Genomic DNA, 26265 nt, shown 5'->3' with positions numbered 1-26265 from the left:
CTTTATCCATTCAACTGTCCATGGACATCAGGGCTCTTTCCATAGTTTGGCTATTGTGGGCATTACTGCGATAAACATAGGGGTGCAGGTGCCCCTTCAGATCACTGTGTTTGTATCCTTTGGATAATTACCTAGCAGTGCAATTGCTGGGTCATAGGGTAGCTCTATTTTTAACTTTTTGAGGAACTTCCATACTGTTTTCCAGAGTAGGTGTACCAGCTTGTGTTCCTACCAGCAGTGTAAGAGTGTTCCCCTTTCTCTCCATCCTCGCCAACATTTGTTGTTTGTTCATTTTAGCCTTCTGACTGGTGTGAAGTGGTATCTCATTGTGGTTTTGATTTGTATTTCTCTGATGCCAAGTGATGTGGAGTATTTTCTCATGTGTCTGTTGGCCATTTTGAATGTCTTCTTTGGAGAAATGTCTGTTCAGCATGATACCTTTTAAATTGGGTGGCAGGTTCACCAAGCTTAATATAGTATTAAAAATAAGTAAGTAAATAAATAGAGAAATAAGAGTACCTTGTGTGGACTAGTGATGAGTGTCTCATGGACTGAGAGTTAGTATTAATCCAATTCTGTATACCAGAGAGTAAAACAGCAATGATAGAAGATAGGCAATATATTGTTTGTATATTGCCTATCTGGCCTATACTGTTTGGATATTTGTATATCCAACTACAACTTTTATTTTTCTCATGCAATAAGATTTGTGAGATTCATTCAAATCAATATATGAAGCATTTTTTTTAACTCCTACACCTATTTCTCCTACCAGACTAGGCCTTCTCCAAAGTTCCCTAGAGTGCTAAGTGTTCAGCTCTTCCAATAAAACCATTCCTAGCCAGCAGCCTGTGGCCATCTTAATACTCTTACCACTCATCTCCACTCTGATATGTAGGTCTCACTAGCCTGCTTAAATTCCCAAGTACACTCTAGGCAAACACCAAGCTGGGTGTTTGAAATAAGCTGAAATAAGAAATAAGCTGATTTCATCCTTCTAGAAGTCTTGCAAATATTTTGGAAAAGAAAAGGCCCATGCTAGCAATGATTGTGTGGCTTACTGCTTCCTTTTTCCCATATGTGTATCTTACAAACACATATAAAGATTGATGCTGGGGTCTGAGACAGGGTCTTTGGATGTAGGACAAAGACTTTCTCTACAAGCATCTAGTTAACTAACCTATCAATGTCATACTGCTAAGCTAACCTGCCTAAATTTGACCAATCTAACCTCTGTTGGTACTCCAAAACAATGGCAGTCTTAGCGTCTTGCTGAGCCCATGAGCCAACTCTTATGGCACCTACTCTGCACATCCCTACAGTAAAAAAGCCTTTTCTTCCTTCCTACATAGGATCTGATCCGAAGAGACATCCTGTACTACAAAGGCCGCATTGACATGGATAAATATGAGGTAGTTGACATTGAAGATGGCAGAGATGATGATTTTAATGTCAGCATGAAAAATGCCTTCAAGCTTCACAACAAGGAAACTGAGGAGATACATCTATTCTTTGCCAAAAAGCTGGAGGAGAAGATACGCTGGCTCAGAGCTTTCAGAGAAGAGAGGAAAATGGTACAGGAAGATGAAAAAATTGGTAAGTGATCTAAGAGGAGAAAGAAGAATATGGCTATGAAGAACATAGAGGATTTGAATTAGTCTTCATTTTTCTAGAAGCAGAGGGAATATTTCGGGTGCAAACTGACCTAATCCACTTTGGTGGTTTCCTATTATTAGGTCCTTTTCGGGAGATACCAGTAGTCTTTACTAATCAGAGTTAGGTAAGAGTTATAATTTGGCCTCCCTTACAGCCTCATAACTAGATAAGACTATTACACTGGAAACAAACTTTAATATCATTTTTCCTAAACATATAAATATTTATTAACAAACAAACACAAAGGCAATCATACAACCTGTTCTGTAATCTCAGTGAAGTCCTAGTTTTATTCTTAGATACATGGCTGTATCTTCTGTAGAGAGGTTAGTCAAGGAAGAGTTGCTGATATTATAGCAACATAATTCAACTAACTTTCTTGTTAGAGTCTGGTGACAAAATCCTTTAAGGGATAGGACATACCACCTGTTTTCAATCTTGAGTTTAAGGCTTCCTTTTGAAGGGTAAAGGCTATAGGGCTCATTGGAATTTTATACCCAGGTCTGGTGAGGGCTAAAGAGCATTTAGGACATTTGTGGCTAGTACACATCTTGAATAACATTCATTTTTACCAATGAAAATTCATTTTTAACATGGGTTAGGCTAATTAGGCCTCCTGCATTAAAGTGACTGAACTGCTGGGAGTAGTGGCTTTTGGAGCAAAGACTTCTGAGTGTTTAATGTGTTAACAAATCACCTCTTGAGTGTGTATGCCAGATTAAAGCACTTCATATGTTAACTAAATGTCCCTAGAATATAGATTAAAATTAATGTGCATGTATATATCAACTCTCCATATGAAAGCATTTAAAAATAAGTTACAGAAAATATAACTGGCTCTAAAACTGTGATCACTTGCATGATTCAGAATCACACTAAACCATAATTTTTTTGGCTTTAAAAAGGTTGTTCCCCTTTGCCAGGGGGTATATAACTGGCAGAGAGATTTTTCATGCTGCTTTCTAACTGGGATTTAGGTGCCATAGACAATAGTTTTGTGGTTTACAAAGTATCATCTGGTCTGTTGCTCACAGTGCTGCCATTCCAGCATAAAAATACCAAACAGCCAGGCTTTGTAATTCCCTGAGAAGACAGAGTTCCTGTTTTTGCTCCACTTGAAGTGAGAGTAGTATTTTATATTAAAACATTTGTATGCTCAAGCTGGTAGAAACTGCCTCTAGAAAAATGGGCCTACTCATTGAGTCCTAGTGCAAATGGATTCTTCCCTCTTTCAGTGTTGGGGATTTAAATGGTTAAGAGATAAAGAAGAATGATCAAAAAGACACATCTTAGTCTAATGCTAGTCCTTGCCTCAGGTTTGGGGTATAGTGCACATTAATAATTCACTTTGAGTCCCATTGAAGCCAGATTGCTTTTAGCATATGAGCACTGCAATGGAACATGGTGTACAGTGGTACAGAAATGCTACTGGGTTGCTTCTCTCAGTGGTAGGCAGAAGCAGCCTCTGATACCACCTAGATTATTAGACCTATTAAAGGAATTGTCTTAGTATGCTTTATGCAGACCCTAGATCAACTAGAAGATCCCCACCATTTTTTCTGGTTCCAGTATAATATTTCCCACACAATTCCCTAATAACCTGTAACTTTAAGAATCTGCTTCTAATAGAAAAGCTTCCAGAAATTACATTTTTAAAAACTTTTTGCTTAGTTTTTTTAAAGATTTTATTCATTTATTCATGAGAGACAGAGGGAGAGAGAGAGAGGCAGAGACACAGGCAGAGGGAGAAGCAGTCTCCATGCAGGGAGCCCAATGCAGGACTCGATCCTGGGACTCCAGTATCACGCCCTGGGCCAAAGGCAGGTGCCAAACCTCTGAGCCACCCAGGCATCCCTGAATTTTGCTTAGTTTTCATTTAAATTCCATTTAGTTAACATACAGTGCAATATTAATTTCAGGTGTAAAATTGAATTATTTAACACATATACACAATGCCTGGTGCTCACTGCAGTAACTGTACTCCTTAATCTCCATCACCTATTTAACACCTCTGCCAGACCACTTCCCCTCTGGTAATAATTGATTTGATCTCTATAATTAGTCTTTTGGTTTGCCTCTCTACTTCTTTCCCCTATGATCATTTGTTTCTTAAATTCCACATATGAATGAAATCCTATGGTATTTGTCTTTCTCTGGTTGACTTCTTTACCTTAGCATAATACACTCTAGTTCCATCCACATCATTACAAATGGTAACATTTCACCCTTTCTGATGGCTGAGTAATATTCCATTATATATACTGCCTCTTCTTTATCCATTCATCTATTGGTGGACATCTTGTCTCTTTCTATAGCTTGGCTATTGTGGACATTGCTGCTATAAACATTGGGGTGCCCCTTTGAATCACTATGTTTATATCCTTTAGATAAATGTGTTGTAGTACAATTGCTGGGTTATAGAGTAGCTCAATTTTTAACTTTTTGAGGAACCTTCATACTGCTTTCCAGAGTGGCTGTATCAGCTTGTGTTCCCACCAGCAGTGAAAGAGTGGTCCCCTTTCTCTGCATCCTTGTCAACACTTGTTTCCTGACTTGTTCATTTTAGCCATTCTGACTGATAGGAGGTGGTACCTCACTGTGGTTTTAACTTGTATTTCCCTGATGCCAAATGATGTGGAACATTTTCTCATGTGTCTGTTGGCCATTTGTATGCCTTCTTTGCAGAAATGTCTGTTCGTGTCTTCTGCCCATTTCTTGACTGGATTTTTTGTTTTTTGAGTGTTGAGTTTGAGCAAGAAATTGCTGCCCATTTCTTGACTGGATTTTTTGTTTTTTGAGTGTTGAGTGTTGAGTGTTGAATCTCTATAGATTTTGAATACTAGCCTATTATCTGATATGGCATTTACTAATATCTTCTTTCATTCTGTAGGTTCCCTTTTAGTTTTGTTGACTATTTCTTTGGTGTGCAAAAGCTCTTTTTTTTTTTTTTGCAAAATATTTTATCTTGATGAAGTCCCAATAATTCAGTTTTGCTCTTGCTTCTCTTGCCTTTGAAGATATGTCTAGCAAGGAGTTGCTGCAGCTGAAGTCAAAGAGGTTGCTGCTGTATTCTTCTCTAGGATTTTGATGGATTCTTGTCTCACATTTAGATCTTTAATCCATTTTGACTTTATTTGTGTGTGTATGGTGTAAGAAAAATGGTCCATTTTAATTCTTCTGCATGTGGTTATCCAATTTCCCCTAACCATTTGTTGAAGAGACTATCTTTTTTTCCACTGGATATCCTTTCCTTCTTTGTCAAAGATTAGTTGACCATAGAGTTGAGGGTCCATTTCTGGGTTCTCTATTCTGTTCCATTGATCTGTGTGTCTGTTTTTGTGCCAGTACCGTACTGTCTTGATGATTAGAGCTTTGTAATACAGCTTGATGTCTGGAATATGTGATTCCACCAGCTTTGGTTTTCTTTTTCAACATTCCTCTGAGGTCTTTTCTGGTTCTATACAAATTTTAGGAATATTTGTTACAGCTTTATAAAAATGCTGATGGTATTTTTATAGAGATTGCATTAAATGTGTAAATTGCTTTGAGTAGCATACACATTTCAACAATATTTGTTCTTCCAATCCATGAACATGGAATATTTTTCCATTTCTTTGTGTCTTTCTCAATTTCTCTCATAAGTGTTCTGTAGTTTTTAGAATACAGACCCTTTACCTCTTTAGTTAGGTTTATTCTTGTGTTTTCTGGTGCAATTGTAAATGGGACCCATTCCTTAATTACTCTTCTGACAAAAGGAGAATTAAAGCTCAATATCCCTGATCAACATGGATGCAAAAATTCTCACCAAATACTAACAAATATCTAATAGTATTTTAAAAGAATTATTCACCATGACCAAGTAGGATTTATTCCTGGCTTGCAAGGGTGGTTCAACTTCTGCAAATAAACCAATGTGGTATACCACATTAATCAAAGTGAGTACAAGAACCATATGATTCTCTCAATAGATGCTGAAAAAGCATTTGACAAAATACAGCATCCTTTCTTGATTAAAATTCTCTGCAGTGTAAGGATAGAGGGAACATACCTCAATATGATAAAAGCCATATATGAAAGACAGTGAATATCATCCAGAACTAGAGAGCATTTCCTCCAAGGTCAGGAACACAACAGAGATGTCTATTCTAACCACTGCTGTTCAACATAGTGCTGGAAGTCCTAGACAACAAAAAGAAATAAAAGGCATCCAAATCAGAAAAATAAGTCAAACTTTCACTCTTCTCAGATGACATGATACTCTATGTTGATCACACAAATGACTGAACCCAAAAATTGCTAGAAGTCATACAGGAATTCATCAAAGTAGATGATATAATGCACAGAAGTCAGTTGCTTCTCTATACCCTAAATCACTTAATATTTTTAAAAGGTTTATTTATTTATTAATGAGAGACACACAGAGAGAGAGAGGCAGAGACACAGGCAGAGGGAGAAGCAGGTTCCATGCAGGGAGCCTGACATGGGACTTGATCCCGGGTCTCCAGGATCAGGCCCTGGGCTGAAGGTGGCACTAAACCACTGAGCCACCCAGGCTGCCCTCACTTAATATTTTTAATCATCATTTTTATGGCTATTATATAAATTTATCATAATTTTTTTCTTTATTTTTACTTTTTAATGATAAAATGAATATATGATTATAATAACCATTTGAACACATACCAAAATATAATAAATTTAGCATTATTTTCCCTTCACTATCACTCCTATGCTATGTTAAGTAATTAGTATAGGTGTGGTGTATCTATTTCCATACTTGTGTTCATATAAACCTTTATACAATTAAGACTTTTAAAAAAACTTTTCTACTTACAAAAATTATACCAATCATATTACTTTATAACTCATTTTTAAACTTAATTTATCATAAGTAACTCTTATAGTATTTAACTAAAACTCTTTCTATCAGTCAGGATTCAACCAGAGAAGTACAACTCATAGAAGATGTATTAAGAGATTTATTATAAGGAATTGGCTTATGTGATTACAAAATCTGGCTAAGCAACTCCAAAATCTATGGAGCAGACAGGTGGAATGCCAAATCGTGGGCAGGCTCAAACTCATGAGCACAGTCCAAAGCTGTCATCTATAGGCAGGAAGATCATGAGAAGGATGGGACTCCACATACATGGGCTAAAGCTGAAGAAGAATTTCTTCTCTTTTGTAGGTAGATCTCAATCCTGTTTTTTTAAGTGGTAGAAACACCATGAACCCTATACGCTTCACACATTTTTAAGTGCAAAATATAGTAATATTAACCATAGGCTCAATGTTGTAAAGCAGATATATAGAACTTATTCATACCATGTATAAATGGAACTAGAGTTTTGATAGGATTGCTTTGAATTTGTAGATGGCTTTCAGCAAAATGGATATTTTAACAATATTGTCTTCTAGTACAAAAACAAACAAACAAAATCTAAAGACCAACATCCCCAATGAACGCATATGAAAAAGTCCTTAAGAAAACAGCAACAAACAGAATTCAGCAACACAATACAAGGATCATACACCATGACTAAGTCCGATTTGTCCCTGGGATGCAAGGATGACTTAACATATGCAAATCAATTAATGTGATACACCACACTAATTGAATGAAAGATAGAAATCACATGATCAGGGGATCCCTGGCTGGCTCAGCAGTTTAGCGCCTGCCTTTGACCCAGGGCGTGATCCTGGAGTTCCAGGATCGAGTCCCACATCAGGCTCCCTGCATAGAGCCTGCTTCTCCCTCTGCCTATGTCTCTGCCCCTCCCCTCTCTCTTTCTGTGTTTCTCATGAATAAATAAAATCTTAAAAAAAAAGAAATCACATGATCATATCTACAGATGCAGAAAAAGGATTTGATATTACTTATCATTCTTTCATGATAAAAAACTCACAACAAGCTACTATGTATACAAGAAATTTACCTGAATATAATAAAGGCCATATATGAAAGGGCCCACAGCTAACATCATACTCAAGGGAGAAAAACTGAAAGCTTTTTCTCTTATAACAATGACAAGACAAGGATGCCCATTTCACCACTTCTATTCAACATTGTAGTGGAAGGCCAACCAGAGAAAATTAGACAAGAAGAAAATAAAAGCATCCAAATGGGAAAGGAAGAAGTGAAGTTATTTCTGTTTGTAGATGATATCATTTTATATATAGACAACCTTAAAGACTCCACAGAAAATTTTTTTTCTAATAAATGAATTCAGTGAAGTTGAAGAATATGAAAGTAACATGCAAAACTCAGTTGTTTCTATACACTAACATAAACTATCTGAAAAAGAAATTAAGCAAATAGTCCTAAGTATAATCACATCCAAAAAGGGTGGATGGATTTCTTTATTCTTAGGAATAAACTTAACCAAGGAGGTAAAAGACTTGTACACTCAAAAATGTAAAACCTTGCTGAAAGAAATTAAAGAGCACATAAATAAATAGCTTTAGTATTGCTAAAATGTCCATTTTACCCAATGCCAGCTACAGATTCAATGTGGTCTTATCAAAACTCCAATGGAATTTTTTACAGAAATAGAAATAACAATCCTAAAATTCACAAAAGATTCATCATGGGTAAAGATATTTGAGAGAGAGGAACAAAGCTAGAGGTATCACACTTCTTGATTAAAAATGTATTACAAAGCTACATTAATTAAAACAGTATATTACTGGCATAAAGATGGGATATAGACGGATGGAATAGGATAGAAAGCCTAGAAATAAACCCACACATATACAGTCAACATATCTTTGACAAGGATACCAAGAATACACAATTGGGAAAGGATGGTTTCTTCGATAGATAGTGCTGAGAAAATTGTATATCCATATGCAAAAGAATGAAATTGAATTCCTACTTTATGCTGTACATGAAAATTAACTCAAAATGTATTAAAGATTTAATTGTATGACCCCAAACTGTAAAACTCCTAGAAGAAAATAGAGGGAAAGAGCTTCTTGGCGTTGATATTGGAAATGATTTTTTGGATATGACACCAAAAGCATAGTCAAAGCAAAATTACAGCAAAATAAAATGCTTCAGCACAGCAATGGAACAGAATGAAAAGGCAACCTATGGCATCAGATAAAATATTTGCAAATGATATATTTGATAGGAGGTTAATTTCCAAAATATATAAGTAACTCCTACAACTCAATAGTGAAATATCAAATAACTTAATTTTAAAATTGGACAAATGACTTAGACAGTTCAGTACCTTTTGCTATTTGATTTTTTCTTCCTTTTGAAACTTTTCTTTACAAAAACTTCTTGTAATCTCTTATCTTTTGACTCATTATTTTCTTCTATGTTTTTGCCTTTGGTTGTGAAATATTTTTCTACTTCACACCATACTTTATTCATGACTCTTCATTGAACAGCCTCTTAACTCATGTTTTCATTTTTTTTTGCCTCTGTATATTGTGAAATTCATTTTTGTAACTAAATATTTGTTCAAATTTCTCACCATTTATTTATTTGCTTTTCAAAACTTTTGATATATCTTGCCAAAATTACTCTTTCAGAAAAGTTGTACTAATTTATACATTTAAGGAAGCTGTGGTTTCTTTTTATAACAGAATGATGTATTTCTATGTTATAGGCTTTGAAATTTCTGAAAACCAGAAGAGGCAGGCTGCAATGACTGTGAGAAAAGTCCCTAAACAAAAAGGTAAAGCTGCCTTTAACTACCACCACTCCACCAGCCCCACTTTCTCTATTTGTGAGACTGGGAAGCCATAAACTATGTGACTATATATACCCAGGTTTGTTTCCAGGCTGAAGTTCACTTGGGGTGATGCGGATTGTCTGGGTTTCCAGGTATTCCTGATGACATGTGGCAGATGGTCTTAAAGACATAAGGCTTAGCCATTAGAAATGATGAATACCCACCATTTGCTTCGACGTGGATGGAACTGGAGGGTATTATGCTGAGTGAAGTAAGTCAATGGTTGAAAGACAATCATTATATGGTTTCACTCATACAGGGAATATAAAACATAGTGAAAGGGATAATTATAAGGGAAAGGAAAGAAAATGAGTGGAAAGAATCAGAGAGGGTGACAAAACATGAGAGACTCCTAACTCTGGGAAACGAACAAGGGATAGTGGAAGGGGAGGTGGGTAGGGGGATGGGGTGACTGGGTGACGGGCACTGAGGTGGGCACTTGACAGGATGAGCACTGGGTGTTATACTATATGTTAGCAAATCGAACTCCAATTAAAAAATATATACAAAAAATAAAAAATTAAATTAAAAAATAAATTAATTTTTAAAAGGACTTAAGGCTTAGGAGTAAATAGTGTAAGGTAGTATGTCTACAGATAGTTCTTGGTAGAGGAAAGGGAGGTGGGCGGGGGCTTGGGGTGACTGGGTGATGGGCACTGAGGGGGGCACTTAGTGGGATGAGCACTGAGTGTTATGCTATATGCTGGCAAATTGAGCTCCAATAAAAAAATTAAAAAAAATTGGACTTCAGAGATCAATAAGCTTCCATAAAAAAATAAATAGTTCTTTAGGTACAGGAAAAATATAGAATTTCTGTTTCTTTTCATTTTAACATAAGTGAGAGAGAGAGAAAGAAACTAAACTTTATTCACAATGTAGAGACAGATGGACAATAATAACTGTGTATATTTTTTAATAAGTGCTTTTGGAATATGTATACAATTTTCTTTGATTTGTTTGGGGGCATTTGCAAGACCAGGAGTCCCAAATCAGAATGGAGAACTTCAAACTGAACCAAGGCAGAAGATTCAGATATTCATTCTCTTTTTCTGAACCACAAACTAAAATACTTAAAAAAGGAAACTAGGGGTATCTGGGTGGCTCAGTTGAGTGTCTGACTCTTGGTTTTGGCTCAGGTCATGATCCTCAGGGTCATGAAATTGAGCCCCACTTTGGGCCCCATGCTGGGTGTGGAGCCTGCTTAAAATTCTTTCTTCCCCTCTGCCCCTCCTTTTCCAACCCTCCTCACGGGCACACACTGGGACTCTCTCACTTTCTTAAAAAAAAAAAAAAAAGGAAAACACCTTAAGAATAAATTTGAATATGAAATGAAGCTTTATTTTCTCATTTTCATAAACTAGACAAAATTAAAATGCTTAGTTGAACAATGGGGAGTAACTACCCTTTGTTTACTTATGAGCATATTCAATACCAGTCATTTTATATAAGTTCTTTAATTTCATTCTTATGGTACATCTTTAAGGTAGACATTATTAGACTCATTTTCCGGATAAAGAAACAAGATCTTTGAGGTGAAGTGATTATGAACTTAACTCATCTTTATTCCAAGTCCACTGTTCTTCCCTCATCATCTCAGGGCTCTGCTGATTCTCTATGCTGTGAGAAAACAGCTTGCTTTTTTGTCTCACCTCAATTACTGACAAATGCTTCTATTACTGACAGCCACTGTCATTTTCTCCAGGGGTAAGTGATTTTAATGAGACCTCACTTTTCCCAGGCCCTTCTGCTTTCTCAGTAGGTTCTTTGGTTCAGAATGAGTCACCATACAAAATGATTAGATTCAAGTTGCCTGAAATTCCAGTGGCCACATAAAGCATCCTTAATTATTCCCAAATGAAGCTCCTTTTCACTAAGGAGCTATATGCCTGTGAATCTCTGATTTCCAATTAAACAGTGTGCCTAGCTGGGCCCTCCCTGGCTAGACATACCTTCCTTTTAACTGCTTATTGTTTCTTGTCCTTGGGAGGCACTCACTGGTTCTTTCCCTTATTATGGAGATGTGATTATCTTCAGATAGAGAATGAAAGGCAATCACTCCTAACCTCTTGGGAGTGAAAATATGAGAGTCAGTGTTAGAAAGTTATCTGGGGTTAATGTCAGTGAAGATATGGTCTGTATGAGTAGGGGAACCCTGGGAGAGACTGTGCCCATTCCTTAGAGATATAAACAGAACAGAACTCCAGCCAGCTGGGGAGTCCTCAGGCTATAAAGAAGCTACTGGCCTAGTGGCCTGTTTCCTGGAGGTTCTTAACCCTTTAGCTTCTCTTACTATGATTCTCTCCACTGTCCTTACAACACTGACCTTCATGATGGGATGGGATTCCTTGATATCAGCATAGGTTTCCCCTAGCCTATCTGAGGCTGGCTGGTCTTTTCACTATGAATTCTTAAAGCAAAGGAACATCCATAAAACGACAAATCAGAAAACAGTCCTGCTCACTCATACCAAGCCTTTGCGTCAGGTTCCTTTTCTACCCTGTCTAGTCACAAGGCTATTCCCTTCAAGTCCTCTCTTATTCCCAGTGTTTAAGCACTTGTTCACCTGAACAGCTTTCCACCTTTAACAACAACTCTAAAGTTTTCAAAAAAACTCATTTAGTTTTAAACCTCCCAAAATTCCTTCGTATCTTCTCTATTTCTAATTTTCAAGATTCTCCTAGTCCAGGATTATAATGACTGATATATATTGAGTCTCAGGGCAACTATACATGTGGAAGCATAGTCAAACTTAGGAATTCAATGGTTATATTATGTACATGGGAAGACAAAGAAGGGAATTCTTTTAGATACCCATTAAAGCCAGTTTCCTTAACCCTTCCAGTGACTGCTTCCTGGAAATGATGGGAGCATTGTTGTTAAGATTTCTCTAAGGCAGATATAATTGGATAGGTAATTATTCTAGTGTCCCCTTACAACCCCATCTATAATGCCATGGGACCTTATCAACTCAGTATACTACTCTGGAGAAGGGGAAGCTCCATGATGACAGAAGCTCCCTAGACCATGAACACAGCTCCCATCTCCAGAAGCTTTGGGACCATCTCAAAATCAAATGAATATCCTAAATTAACTAAAATCTTGAAAAAGAAGAGTAAAATTGAAGTAATCAGTCCTGGTTTTAACACAAATTATATAGCTACAATAACCAAGACTGTGGTATTGGCAGAAGGATAGACATATTTTACCAGTGGAAGAGAACAGAGGAACTAAAAATAGGCCTACACAAATATGCCCAACTAATTTTTGATAAAGATGCAAAAGAAATATAGTGGATGAGGGTAACCTTTCCACCAAATGCTTCAGCTATAGACCAAAAATAAAAAACTTCAACCTAAACTCACACCCTACAAAAATTAACTCAAAATGGATAATGGGCTTAAATTCAAAGCTACAAAAACTTTTTGTAAAGGAGAAAATCTCCAGCATCTAGGGCTAGGCAAGAAGTTATTAGACTTGACACCAAAAGCTTGAACCATGAAATGAAAAATTAATACAATGGACCTCATTAAAATAGACAGTTTTGCTCTATGAAAGACCATGTGAAGAGGATAAAAAGACAAGCCACAGACTAGGAAAAAATATTTGCAAACCATGTATCTTAGAGAACACTACTATCTAGAATGTATAAAGAACTCTAAAAACTCAGCAATAAAAAACTATATGATCCAATTAGAAACAGGGCAAAAGACAGATATTTTACTGAGAGGATTATATGAATGGCAGTTAAACACATGAAAAGATGTTCAACATTTTTAATCAGTGGAGAAATGCAAATAAAAACCACAGTGAGATATCAGTACATACCTATTAAAAAGACTAAAATAAAAAATGGTGACAACATGGAATGCTGACAAGGGAGTAGAGGAACCAAATCATTTATACCTTGCTAGTGAGAATGTTAAATGGTACAGCCACTCTGGAAAATAGTATTGTGGTTTCTTAAGCCACAAAACATACAACTACCATATAACCCAGCAATTATACTCCTGGACAGTTTTCCCAGAAAAATGAAAACTTACTTTCATACATACATCAAAAAAACCCTCTATATGTTAACTAACTTGAATTTAAGTAAAATCTTGGAGAAAAATAAAAACTCCAAACAAATGTTTATAGCAGCTTTGTTCATAATAGCCCAAACTGGATATTTAAATACCCATCCAGAATTGGAAATTTGTTTCCAAACAATTTCAACCCAAATGATCTTCTTCAAGATACATTATAATTAAAACTGTCCAAAATCAAAGACAAATAGAAACTATTAAAAGTAGCAAGAGAAAAACAATCATCAAATACAAGGGAACCCACATAAAACTATTCAAAGGTTTCTCAGCAGGAACCTAGTGGACTAGGAGAGAGTGGGATGTTATATAGTCAAAGTTCGGAAAGAAGAAAACTGTCAGCCAAAATACTATACCCAGGAAAGCTGTCCATTAGAAATGAATGAGAGAGAAAAACTTTCCCAGAGAGAGAGAAAATTAGAGAGAGAGAGTTCATTACCATTAGACTTGTCTTACAAGAAATGCTGAAAGGAGTTTTTAAAGCTTAAATGAAAGGATGCTAATTAATAACATGAAAACATATGAAAATATAAACACACAGGTAAAACAAGTATATAATCTAATTCAGAATATTCTAATATGGTGATGTATTAGTTACTTATACCTATCAAGGATAAGGTATGAACGGATTAAAAATAACTATAGCTACAGTAATTTATTAATGGATAATAAAAAAAGATGGAAATTGTGACATCAAAACATAATATGTGGGGTTGGGGATTAAAAAGGTAGAGTTTTATTGTGCATTTAAAGTTAATTTGTTATTAGCATAAAATAGACTATTGTAACTATAAGGTGTTTGATGTAAGCCTCACTGTAACAACAAAGCAGACACCTAGACATACAAAAAAAAAGACATGAATCAAAGCATACCTTTGGAAAACCATCGAAGATGGCAAAAGAGGAAGAGAAGGACAAAAAGAGCTATAAAACAAAGTAATAAGATGACAATAGAAAGTCCTTACCTATTAACAATTTTTTTCTGCAGTTTATTTATTTTTTATTTAAATTCAAGTTAGTTAACATGTAGTGTAGTATTGTTTCAGGAGTAGAATTTAGTGATTCATCACTTATATATACCACCCAGTGCTTATCCCAACAAGTGCCTTCCTTAATGCTCATCACTCATTTAGCCCATCCCCTACCTGCCTCCCCTCCAGAACATAAATGAATTCAATTCCCTTATCAACGTGCATAGAATGGCTGAGTGAATAAAAATACAAGACACAACTATACATTGCCTACAAAGGTCTAAGTTCATCTTTGAGGATACACATAGCCTCAAAATTAACGTATGGGAAAAGATATTCCATGCAAGTGGAAGCCAAGAGAGAGAAAGAAAGGGTAACTATTCTTATATCAGATAAACAGAATATAAGTCAAAAACTGTCACAAGAAACATAGAAGGTCATCATATAATGATAAAGGGATAATTTATCAAGATATATATGTCCCCAAAACATAAATATATAAATTAAATATATATGCACCAAATATGGAGCACCTAAATATATTAAGCAAATATAAATATATCTGAAGGAAGAAACAGAAATATAATTAAAGCAACAATTGATGGGATGAACACTGAGTGTTATACTATATGTTGGCAAATCAAACTTCAATATAAAAAATAAATATAATTAAGGCAATGATTGATAGAGCACCTAGACAAAAAATGATTAAAAAAATGTTGGACTGGAAATATATTTATTTTTTTAAAGATTTTATTTATTCGAGAGAAAGAGTAAGGGAGAGAATGAACAGAGGGGGAGGGGCAAAGGAAGAGGAAGAAGCAGATTCCCCTCTAAGTAGGGAGCTCAACATGGGGCTCAAACGCAGAATGTTGAGATCATGACCTGAGTGGAAAGCAAATACTTAACTGACTAAGCCACACAGGTGCCAATGGACTAGAAATATATTTAGACCAATTTGGACCGACTTATTTATTTATTTATTTATTTATTTATTTATTTATTTATAAAAACAGGCTTTAAAAATATTTTTTTATTCATGAGCAAGAGAGAGAGAGAAAGAGTCAGAGACACAAGCAGAGGGAGAAGCAGGCTCCATGCAGGGAGCCTGACATGGGACTCGATCCTGGGACTCCAGGATCAGGCCCTGGGCTGAAGACCGTGCTAAACCACTGAGCCACCTGGACTGCCCAATTTGGATCATATTTAGACCTAAAAGACATACAAGAATCATGCCATCCAATAGCAGCAGCTCTTTTCTCAAGTACAAATGGAACATGTTCTAGGGTAGTATATGTTAGGTCACAAAACAAGTCTTAGCAAATTTAAGAAGACTGAAATCATGTCAAGTATCATTCACCACAATGGTATGAAACTAGAAATCAAGAACAGGAGGAAAACTGGAAAGTTCACAAATATGTGGAAATTAAACAACACATTCCTGAACAACCAATGAATCAAAGAAGAAATCAAAAAGAAAAATAAAAAAAAGATCTTGAGATAAATGAAAATGAAAACACAACATAACAAGTTATTGGATATAGCAAAATCAGTTCTAGGAGGGAAGTTTATAGCCATAAAGCCTACACAAAGAAAAAAATTGAAATAAGCAACCTAACTTTACATTTCAAGGAACAAGAAAAAGAAGAAAATTTAAGGCCAAAGTTAACAGGAGAAAGGAAATAAAGATCAGAGGAGAAATAGAGACCAGAAAAACAATAGAAAAGATAAATTAAGAGCTGGCATTTGAAAAGATAAACGAAATTGAGAAACCTTTACTAAGAAAGAAAGAGAAGACTCAAATAAATAAAATCAGAAATTAAATAGGAGATATTGTATATGATATCACAGAAATAGAATCATGAAGATGACAAGTGTATACACTAACAAATTGGATGACCTAGAAGAAATGAATAATTTCCAGAGAACATAAAATGTACCAAGATTGAACCATGAAGGTAGAAAATCTAGCCATACCAAAGATGAGTTAAAAAAAAAAAGATTACTAAGCAGAAACATCCCAACAAGGAAAAGCCCAAGAATAGTTTCACTAGTGAGTTGTACCAAGTATTTAAAGAATTAATGCCAATCCTTCTCAAACTCTTCAAAAATTGAAGAGAAGAGTACATTCCCAAACTCTTTTTATGAAATCAGCATTACACTGACATCAAATCCAGATAAGGACACTACAGGGAAAGAAAACCACAGGACAATATTTCTGATGCAAAAGTTCTTAACAAAATACTGGCTAACCAAATGCAAGAGCACATTAAAAGGATCATACAGCATCATTAAGTGGCATTCATTACTGAGATACAAGGATGGGTTAACATATGCAAATCAAAAATGTAATACACCACATTAATAGAAAGATAAAAATCATATAATCTCAATAGATGCTGAAAAAAGTATTTGACAGAATTCAACATCTTTTCATGATAAAAAATCTCATTAAATTAGGTATAGAAGGAACTACCTCAATATAATAAAGGCAATATATAGAAAATCTACAACTAATATCATATTTAATGGTAAAAGTTTAAAAGCTATTGTTCTAATATAAGAACACAGTGGTGCCAGATCTCACCACTCCTATGCAAAATAGTACTAGAAGTCTTAAGCAATAAAGAAGATGTGGTCTATGTATACAATGGAATATTACTCAACCATTAGAAATGACAAATGCCCACCATTTGCTTTGACGTGGATGGAACTGGAGGGTAGGTATTATGCTGAGTGAAATAAGTCAATCAGAGAAGGACAAACATTATATGTTCTCATTCATTTGGGGAATATAAAAATAGTGAAAGGGAATAAAGGGGAAAGGAGAGAAAATGAGTGGGAAATATCAGAGAGGGAGACAGAACATGAGAGACTACTAACTCTGGGAAGCGAACAAGGGGTGGTGGAAAGGGAGGTCGGCGAGGGGTGGGGGTGACTGAGTGATGGGTACTGAGGAGGGCACTTGATGGGATGAGCACTGGGTGTTATGTTATATGTTGGCAAATTGAACTCCAATAAAAAAAAGAGAGAGAGACCAATTATAAACCCATAGTCAACTAATATTTATCAGGAGGTCAGGAATACTCAGTGGGGAAAGGATAGCCTCTTTTATAAATGATATTGGGAAAATTGGATTTTCACATGCAAAGGAATGTATTGGACTCCTGTCTTACACTGCTCAGAAAAATTAACTCAAAATGAATTAAAGATTTAAGTGTAAGACCTAACACCATAAAAATCCTAAAAGAAAATATAGGGAAAATACTCCTTGACATGATTTTGGCAACAAGTTTTTTAATATGACACCAAAAGCATGACCAAAATTTAAAAAGTGGGACTACATCAAACTAAAAAGCTTCTGCACAGCAAAAAAAAAAAAAAAAAAAAAAAAAAAAAAAAAAAAAATCAACAAAATAAAAAGGCGACCTACAGAAAGAGAGAAAATATTGGCAAACCATGTATCAGATAAGGGATTAATATTCAAAAAATATATGAGCAACACATACAACTCAACTACAAACTACAAAAAAATAGTTCAGTAAAAAATGGGCAAATGACCTGAATAGATGTTTCTTCAAATAAAACATGCAAATGCCCATGTAAATGTTCTACAAGTGTAAAAAAAAAAAAAGATGTTCAATATTACCAATCATCAGAACAATGTAAATCAAAACCATGAGAGGTTATATTTGTTAGAGTGGCTGCTATCAAAAAAAGAGAGATAACAAGTGCTGGTGAGGATTTGGAGAAAAAGGAGCCCTTGGACACTGATGGTAGGAATATAAATTTGTAAGGTACTATGAAAACAGTATGGAGGATCCCCAGAAAGTTGAAAATAGAGTGGTCATCTGATCCAGCAATTCCACTTCTAGTGTATATGGAAAGAAAATGAAATCAAGATCCCAAAGAGATGTCTGCACCCTCATGTTCATTGCAGCATTATTCACAATAGCCAAGACAATGAACAACTGATATATCTTTCAGCAGATGAATGGATAATATATATATTACATATACAATACAATATTATTCAGCCATAAAAATAAGGAAATATTACCATTTATGGAAACATGGATGGACTTTGAGGGCATCATACTATGTGAAATAAGTAAAACAAAAATATAAATACTATATGATTTCATTTATATTGGAATATAAAGAAAGCAAAACTATAGAAACAGAAAGTAGATGGTAGTTGCCAGGGCCTGGGATGGGGGAAGTATAAAGATGTTGGTCAAAGGGCACAAACTTTAGTTGCCAGATGAAGAATTTGGGGAATATAATGTACAGCACAATGACTATAGTTAATATTTTAACTTGGGGGTTGCTAAGAGAGTAGTTCTTAAATGCTCTTACGACACACAAAAAAGGTTATTTTGTGAAGTGATGGATGAAAAAAGTAGTTCTCATCTTGGAATATATATGTGTATCAAATCATCACATTGTACACCTTAAACTTATAGAATGTTACTTATCGATTATATCTCAATAAATCTGGAAAACAAAAGTAAGATCTAAAACAAAGCAAAACAATATTAGCTTTTAAAAAAGAACTCATTGCTTCCTACTTAAGTGCCAATGGCTGACAATGGCTCAATATGATACTACTTCTAGGATAATGGGATCGAGTCATCAAACAAAGGCAAACAAAGAAGCTGTAATGTTGAAATTTCAGACATTAGCCAGCAGTTGAAGAAGCTATTTGGGAGCAGCAGAGAGGTCTTCATTGCATTCTGAATCATATGCTGTATGCAATTATGCTCTGAATATAGGTTAGGATTAAACTTTAAATTCAGCCCCTCCACCCTGGAATCTTCTATTCATGTGGATTTTGCTTTGAAGCTTGCAAATATTTCTATGAAAGTTGTAAGCATTGAATTGTCCCCTTTGAATGGTCACAAATATATTCCAAGTCTTCCTTGTGTTACATGAATCATATTTTCTTTGCTTTCTTTCTGATCTACCAAATGTGACTTTCATATTAAATATGGTTTCATCACTACAACCTGAGGTAGAGTACACTTGTACCTTGCCTTTTAGAGAACCATTTCCCAACTGAAGACCTGCTTTGAAGTCACTAGTTCTTAACTTGGCTCTTTTGACACTTCTAGGGGGAGTTGAGGAGGGAGAAAACCAAATTGCTTTGAAATTAAATGGAAAGCATTGGGTGATTTGCAGGAACGTCTGGCATAATGGATTATGGTCTCTTGGGGTGCCTGGGTGGTACAGTCAATTGAGCATCTGACTCTTGGCTTTGGCTCAGGTCATGATCTCAGGGTCATGGGATTGAGCCCTGCGTTGGGATCCCTGCTCAGCTTGGAGTCTACTTAAGTTTCTCTCTCCCTGTCCTTTTGGCCCTCCTCCTGCCCCCATTCTTAAATAAATAAGTAAATATTTTTAAGATTTTGTTTTATTTATTTTTTTATAGATTTTATTTATTTATTCATGAGAGACACACAGAGAGAAAGGCAGAGACACAGGCAGAGAGAGAAGCAGGATCCATGCAGGGAGCCTGATGTGGGACTCGATTTCAGGATTCCAGTATTACACCCTGGGCCGACGGGAGGTGCTCAACTGCTGAGCCACCCAAGCGTCCATAAATAAGTAAATCTTAAGAAAAAAAGAATGAGAAATCAAATAATGTGGATTCTAGGGACGTCTGGGTGGCTCAACAGTTGAGTATCTCCCTTTGGTTCAGGGTATGATCCCAGTCAGGGTATCAAGTCCCATGTTGGGCTCCCTGTGAGGAGTCTGCTTCTTCCTCTGTCAATGTCTCTGCTTCTCTCTGTGTCTCTTAGGAATAAATAAATAAAATCTTTTAAAACAGAAAAAAAAATGTGGATTCTATCCTTTGATTTATGACCTTAGATATGACATTTCACCACAGGTCTCAGTGTCCTCATCTGTAAAATGGCTGATGACACCAAAGCTTCTCAGTAATGTCTGAGTAGGTGGGAAAGTGTGTGTTGTTGTATTAGTCACCATACCATTCCAAAATCTGTTAAGGAATTGCAGTTCTTCCCTTGGATGATTTTCAATTCCAGTTCATACTCTCTAAATAGGCTGCCTTTAATTGTCTGCTCAAAGTGGTCACTGGATGATTTGGGAAACCACCTAACTTATACTCTCCATTTGATCTCCCATCTATTCTAGGTGTCAACTCTGCCCGCTCAATTCCTCCTTCCTACCCACCACCGCAGGACCCGTTAAACCAGGCCCAGTACCTGGTCCCGGATGGCATCGCTCAGTCGCAGGTCTTTGAGTTCACCGAACCCAAGCGCAGCCAGTCACCATTCTGGCAAAATTTCAGCAGGTTAACCCCCTTCAAAAAATAATACCTACAGGGAGGCAGATAATTTTAAAATAAAGTAAATAAAATTATATTTATAGATGGACAATTTTTTGGAGAAGCACTGTTGAAATTTATATATATATAAATATATATATCTACATATATATATTTATATATAGAGAGACACATATACACACACAGACCCTTGAGTATACACAAACACACACGTACACATACACACACACACAGAAGGACCAAAAAACGTTTTGTTTGTTTGGGGAAGTGAAATCTGTAGTTGGTAGGAAGAGGTACCAATGACTTCTAAATATGTGATCCCTTCTTAAAAGTTTTCTGTTCTTACCCTGTCCCCCTCCCCTTTATTTTCAGAAACTGACATTTCTATGTGTTCCTTTTCTTGTTGAGATAATCTCTTTGCACACCTGTGAGTGATTCATTGACTTGTCATTATTATTACCATAGATGTGTTTGTATTGTTTTTTTCTTTCCTAATGATACTGATGCTGATAACTTTTGAATATACTTTAATGTGATGGAGTTTGGGAATTTGAATTTTTTTCCTTTTCCTTTTCAATGGGTAAGGGAGGATTCTCCTTTCTCTTTCTCTTCTCCCTCAGCTGACCACCTGTGAATGTTTCTGCAGTCCGGCATTTGCCCTAGACAGCCTTTTCCCTGCATCTTCCGTCCTCAGTTGTGCCAGTCTAGACATGCTCTGTTGTGCCCTGTGACATAACTGCTTGATATTTCTATTGCTTTCACTGTGTTTTAGGTGTTGTAGAGGGATCAAAACCAAACAGAATCAAGGGAGAGTCAGATTATAATAATTCTGGAGAGGACTTCTGTTCAGGGAACATTCTGCATTTGGGCTCTTCTAGCACTGGGAGTTCCCATGTTGTAGCACTGCTGGATCATGAGTAGTTTTATATCTGGGACTTAGTTTGAGCTAATTATTATCTTCTTCAAGCTGCTTTGGTTATGGTGTTCCTTGTAGGCCTCTCCCTCCCCTAACCTAAAAGATCTGAGCTTGAAGCAAAGGGGCTGAGACTCTGCTTCCTGGGGGAGGGATTCAACTGCCTAGCACCAAGTAGGCTTAAAATTGGAGGTCCCCACTGAAATTATTTCAGGGGCCTGGTCATCCCTGCTTCCATTTTCAGATTACAGGTGGCATTTCTTGGAGTCTATGAAGGGGTCAAGACAGAGCACACCTGATCAAGATCATCAGCTGCCTTCAAATTATTGACCTGGACAGGATCCAAGGCTGGCCATAACCTCTTAAAGGAAAGAACAGGAATGGGCATGGAAAGAGGCAGCCCTAGCCCAAGATATATACCTGCAGTTCCTACCACTCAAGTTATATGAAATTTCCCCCATTGTTAACAGATTGCATGGACAGTCTTCCGTGACTCCTTCCTTCTCCTCTCCCTGTTGTCCTTCATTCTCCTATTCTCCTGGCACAGGAAAATTACTGCTATTAGCATAGTTAAAGAACTTCTGTCACTCTAAGAAAGCCCTATGTCCAACATTCTCCCATCCTAGGACATTTGAAGTAAGTAAGTGAGGAGCCCAGTGAGGCTTCCCTATGGAGAAAAGATCTGAGGTAGAGACACTACCCTCAGGCTCATATTTTGCAGGCTTTATACTTAGGAAAAACTAACTTCTCCCACTAAGAGGCAGGGTCCCTATGGGTGCAAGAGTACCTGTTCTTCCTCCCCACATAGCCCTTTAGGTGGGCAGACCTTGAACAGCAAGAATAATGGAGTACAAAGGAGTAAGAACGGGCCCTACTATGAAGAACCACTCTAGTGAGGAATCTGGAAATTTTGAGTCTGTTCTGGACCCCAGGAGAAAACTGTCATGAAAGGACTTCAGCTTACTGAGCAGCAACCATGGCTACATGAAGCCCTCAGCACAGCTAACTTGATTGCTGCTCTATGCCTCCTGACCCAGACCAGGCCCTGCCCAGCCTAGGAATTATTCCTCTTTGGGAATCAAATTACAAGCTCTTTATGCTGCCATTCCACCACATTCAAATCAGACTTGTGGAGTAAGTCAAGGGTAAGCCTGAGCTGGGCAGAGGGCTGGGGCTCGGGACTGGCCACAACTGCTCAGCAAATGACCCAGCTACTTAAGCCTCCCTTGGCAAGGAACCTGGTACCCAGTGCCTAAGCTAAAATAGTCTCCCTGGCAAACAGCATGTGTTTCAGTAACTGTGTAGGCCTCCCTTAAGTATACATCCTTTTCCTACTTTCCGTTCCTCTCCACTAGGCTTAATCTTGATGTTTTTCTCCAAGGGCTAGGAATAAACCAAGAGCAGATGGTTGGCCAAGTCCCTGGGCCTACAACATCTCTTAGCCAAGCCTCCTTGTCCTCCCTCCATTCCCTTCCCCCTGAGCCTGTGACCAGAGCTCCAGGATCAGGGATGTTACCTCTTGCCACCCACCTCTCATCTACCCAAACCACTGGCCTCACCAGATACCAAGAACTTGTGAAAACAACAAGAGATCAGTTCACCATTGGTTGGAGTATTCCCCAGCCTATGGCAGCAAAGCAGACCAGTGACCAACAGCCCCAAGGGGAGCCCTATTACCTGGGATCAGGGTCCAGGTCTATTCTGTGCCCCACAGCAGTGCTATCCCCAAGAATTCTGTAAATCTCTTCTATGTGTGCATGGCCCCCAAGCTCCCCTTTCCTCAACTCAATGAGGCCTGGATTTGCTCTCCAAAAGGCTTTGCTAGTGTATTTTTTGGGCCCTGCTGTGGGATGCTCCTAACACAGAAATCTAACTCCTCTTTCTCCCTCTATCCTCTTCTCTCTGTGTGTATAAATCTAATGGATTTATCAATGACAGTGACAAGAGAGTTCTAACAATTCTAGTGTGAAGCCAAATAGTGATCTTTTAGTGCTTTGGGGCTGGGGTGGGCTGGGGTGGATGGATGGGTAACAGTGATTTTGATTACCCCTGCTGCTCTGCATTTGCCAGTTTATTATTTTGTTTCTTCCGAATGTTTGACGCTGTCAAACAAGTGTCAAAGTTGTGTGTTTAAAAAAATGTTTATCAACAAAACTATGATGTTGTAATGACACAAAGCCTTATGAAAATATTTATGGAGTTCAATAAAAGAAGTAAAAAGACACTTCCAGGCAGAGTTTTCTTGCCTCTGTGTGTGTGTGTGTGTTTTACTAGTTGCAAAATAAAGAGAATTTTCCTGATGAGGGACAGCTTATCCCAACCTAATCTTGGCCTGCCAGCCCTGCTGTTACATTGTCAGGCATCTCATGGGATGTCTGTGACCTTCCATGTCCTTTCTGGAAGAGTGGTCCATAAGAAACAAGTTTGATCCTATAACCAAGGGCACTTTAAATGTCTTTATACATGGGACTGTTCTTCATATCACCTGTCCCTTGAGGACCTATTCCTGACCCCATTCCTTTTCCTTGTAGCTACAAGTCCAATACCTGCCCTGGGCACTCACAGGAGCTTAAAAGCTGCTTTTTGGATCTAGCCAGAGGCCATATCATATTCTGGTTCCGTCTTCTCAGAGGTAGACACATTCCTTATCCAACCCCCAAAGTCAGTGTAGTGACCTTACTGTTTTGTTCATCATGGTGTTGCCTACAAATAGATGCTCCTTGCTGCCCACAAGGCCCCCATGTGGTGTCTTATCCTATGCATCAGAGATGCAATACTGGGTTCGTTCTGGCACTGCCTCACCTGACTGTCTCCAGAGTGACTAAACACTAACTCTAATTACTTATTTCCTAAAAGGGACCAGGTAATTGTTCCAAACTACAGAGTTAGGAGGAAGAGCAAGTATTCTACCTCTGGGTTAGAGTATGAGCCCTGTCTATCTAGGATGAAAGGATGCCCCTAATCCTAGATTTGGAGAAAGTAATTATTAAAACATCTCCTTCAATAAAATTTACTCTCCATTTCTTGACTCTCTCATAAGCTAACCACTTTCTCTACTACTCACACTTTTTCTCTTTTCCATGTAGTCTGCAGTCTTTTTTCATCAAACTCAGAACACTCAGTTCTTGCCAGTCCCTGCTCCATCTTGCCAGTTCTGAGCCTCATCAGCTTCCAAAGGTGAATTTCAATTACTGCCTCTGCTCTGAGTATTCCCTAAACTACCTTCTGATGGTCCTAGAATGGAGGATGGGGAGACAAATTCTGGGGGTTGTACGCTTTAGGATGCAGCTAATTCTCTCCTAAGGTACCTAAAATAAAGCATGTCTCATCAGCTGAAGATTTATTTCTGAAAGTCCCATATGGTCCACATGATCATCCATATTCTTTATTACCATGAAGAATGGCTCTATGACTTACAAGCTAAGAGCATTTACCCACTTAACTGCCATCAGTTTTATTACAGAGCACCTTATGTTGACTGTTGACAGTGCTGCTATGTTCACTGATGGAAGTTCCACTTGCCTAATTGAGTTTCCATTTTTAATATTTTTATTGAAGTTTAATTTGCCAACATATACTATAACACCCATTGCTCATCCCATCAAATATCCTCCTCAGTGCCCATTACCAAGTTGAACCATCCCACTCCCCACCTCCCCTTCCACTACCCTTTGTTCGTTTCCCAGAGTTAGGAGTCTCTCATGTTCTGTCACCCTCTCTAATTTTTCCTTCTCATTCTCCCTCCTTTCCCCTATAATCCTTTTTATTATTTCTTCTTTTCCTCATATGAGTGAAACCATATGATGATTGTCTTTCTCAGATTGACTTACTTCACTCTACATAATACCTTCCAGTTCCATCCACGTCAAAGAAAATGGTGGGTATTCGTCCTTTCTAATGACTAATATCACAATATATATATATATATATATATATATATATATATATATAAATATATATATATAACGTATATGTATGTATATATACACACACACACACACACACAAACACACATCTCCCTTATTCATTCATCCGTCTAAGCACATAGTGGATCCTTCCTCAGTTTGGCTACTGTGAACATTGCTGCTATGAACATTGCAGGTGTCCTGGTTTTTCAATACATCTGTATCTTTGGGGTAAATACCCAGTACTGCAATTGCTGGGTCATAGGATAGCTCTATTTTTAACTTTTTGAGGAATGTCCACATAGTTTTCCAGAGTGCTTGCACCAGTCTGCATTCCCACCAAGAGTGCAAGAGAGTTCCCCCTTCTCCAAATCTTGACCAACATTTGTTTCCTGTCTTGTTAATTGTTCTCACCTGTGTGAGGTACTATCTCATTGTGCTTTTGATTTGTATTTCCCTGATAACAAGTGACATGGAGCATTTTCTCATGAGCTTGTTGGCCATGTGTATGTCTTCTTTGGTGAAATTAAAGTTCTTGTCTTTTGCCCTTTCAGGATTGGATTGTTTTGTTTCTTGGGTGTTGAGTTTCATAAGTTCTTTATAGATATTGGAAACTAGCCCTTTATCTGATATGTCATTTGCAAATATCTTCTCACATTCTGTAGGTTGTCTTTTGGTTTTGT

General features: G+C 37.2%; 1 protein-coding gene across 12 annotated transcripts in view; it reads left to right on the top strand.

The window, feature by feature from the left end:
* The window catches only part of ARHGEF9 (Cdc42 guanine nucleotide exchange factor 9), a 206497-nt gene extending 182596 nt beyond the window's left edge, over positions 1-23901 (top strand). For all 12 annotated transcript variants that reach the window (XM_041741718.1, XM_041741725.1, XM_041741724.1 and 9 more), the window contains 4 exons: positions 1353-1596; positions 9276-9344; positions 20611-20770; positions 21922-23901. In XM_041741718.1, coding sequence (XP_041597652.1) covers positions 1353-1596; positions 9276-9344; positions 20611-20770; positions 21922-21976 — 528 coding nt within the window. In that variant the 3' untranslated portion in view covers positions 21977-23901. The remainder of the gene's footprint in view (positions 1-1352; positions 1597-9275; positions 9345-20610; positions 20771-21921) is intronic.
* Positions 23902-26265: the final 2364 nt, after the last annotated feature.

This window comes from Vulpes lagopus, chromosome X (genome assembly GCF_018345385.1).
Source record: "Vulpes lagopus strain Blue_001 chromosome X, ASM1834538v1, whole genome shotgun sequence".
Lineage (NCBI taxonomy): Eukaryota > Metazoa > Chordata > Mammalia > Carnivora > Canidae > Vulpes > Vulpes lagopus.
This window is presented reverse-complemented; position numbering and strand designations above follow the sequence as displayed.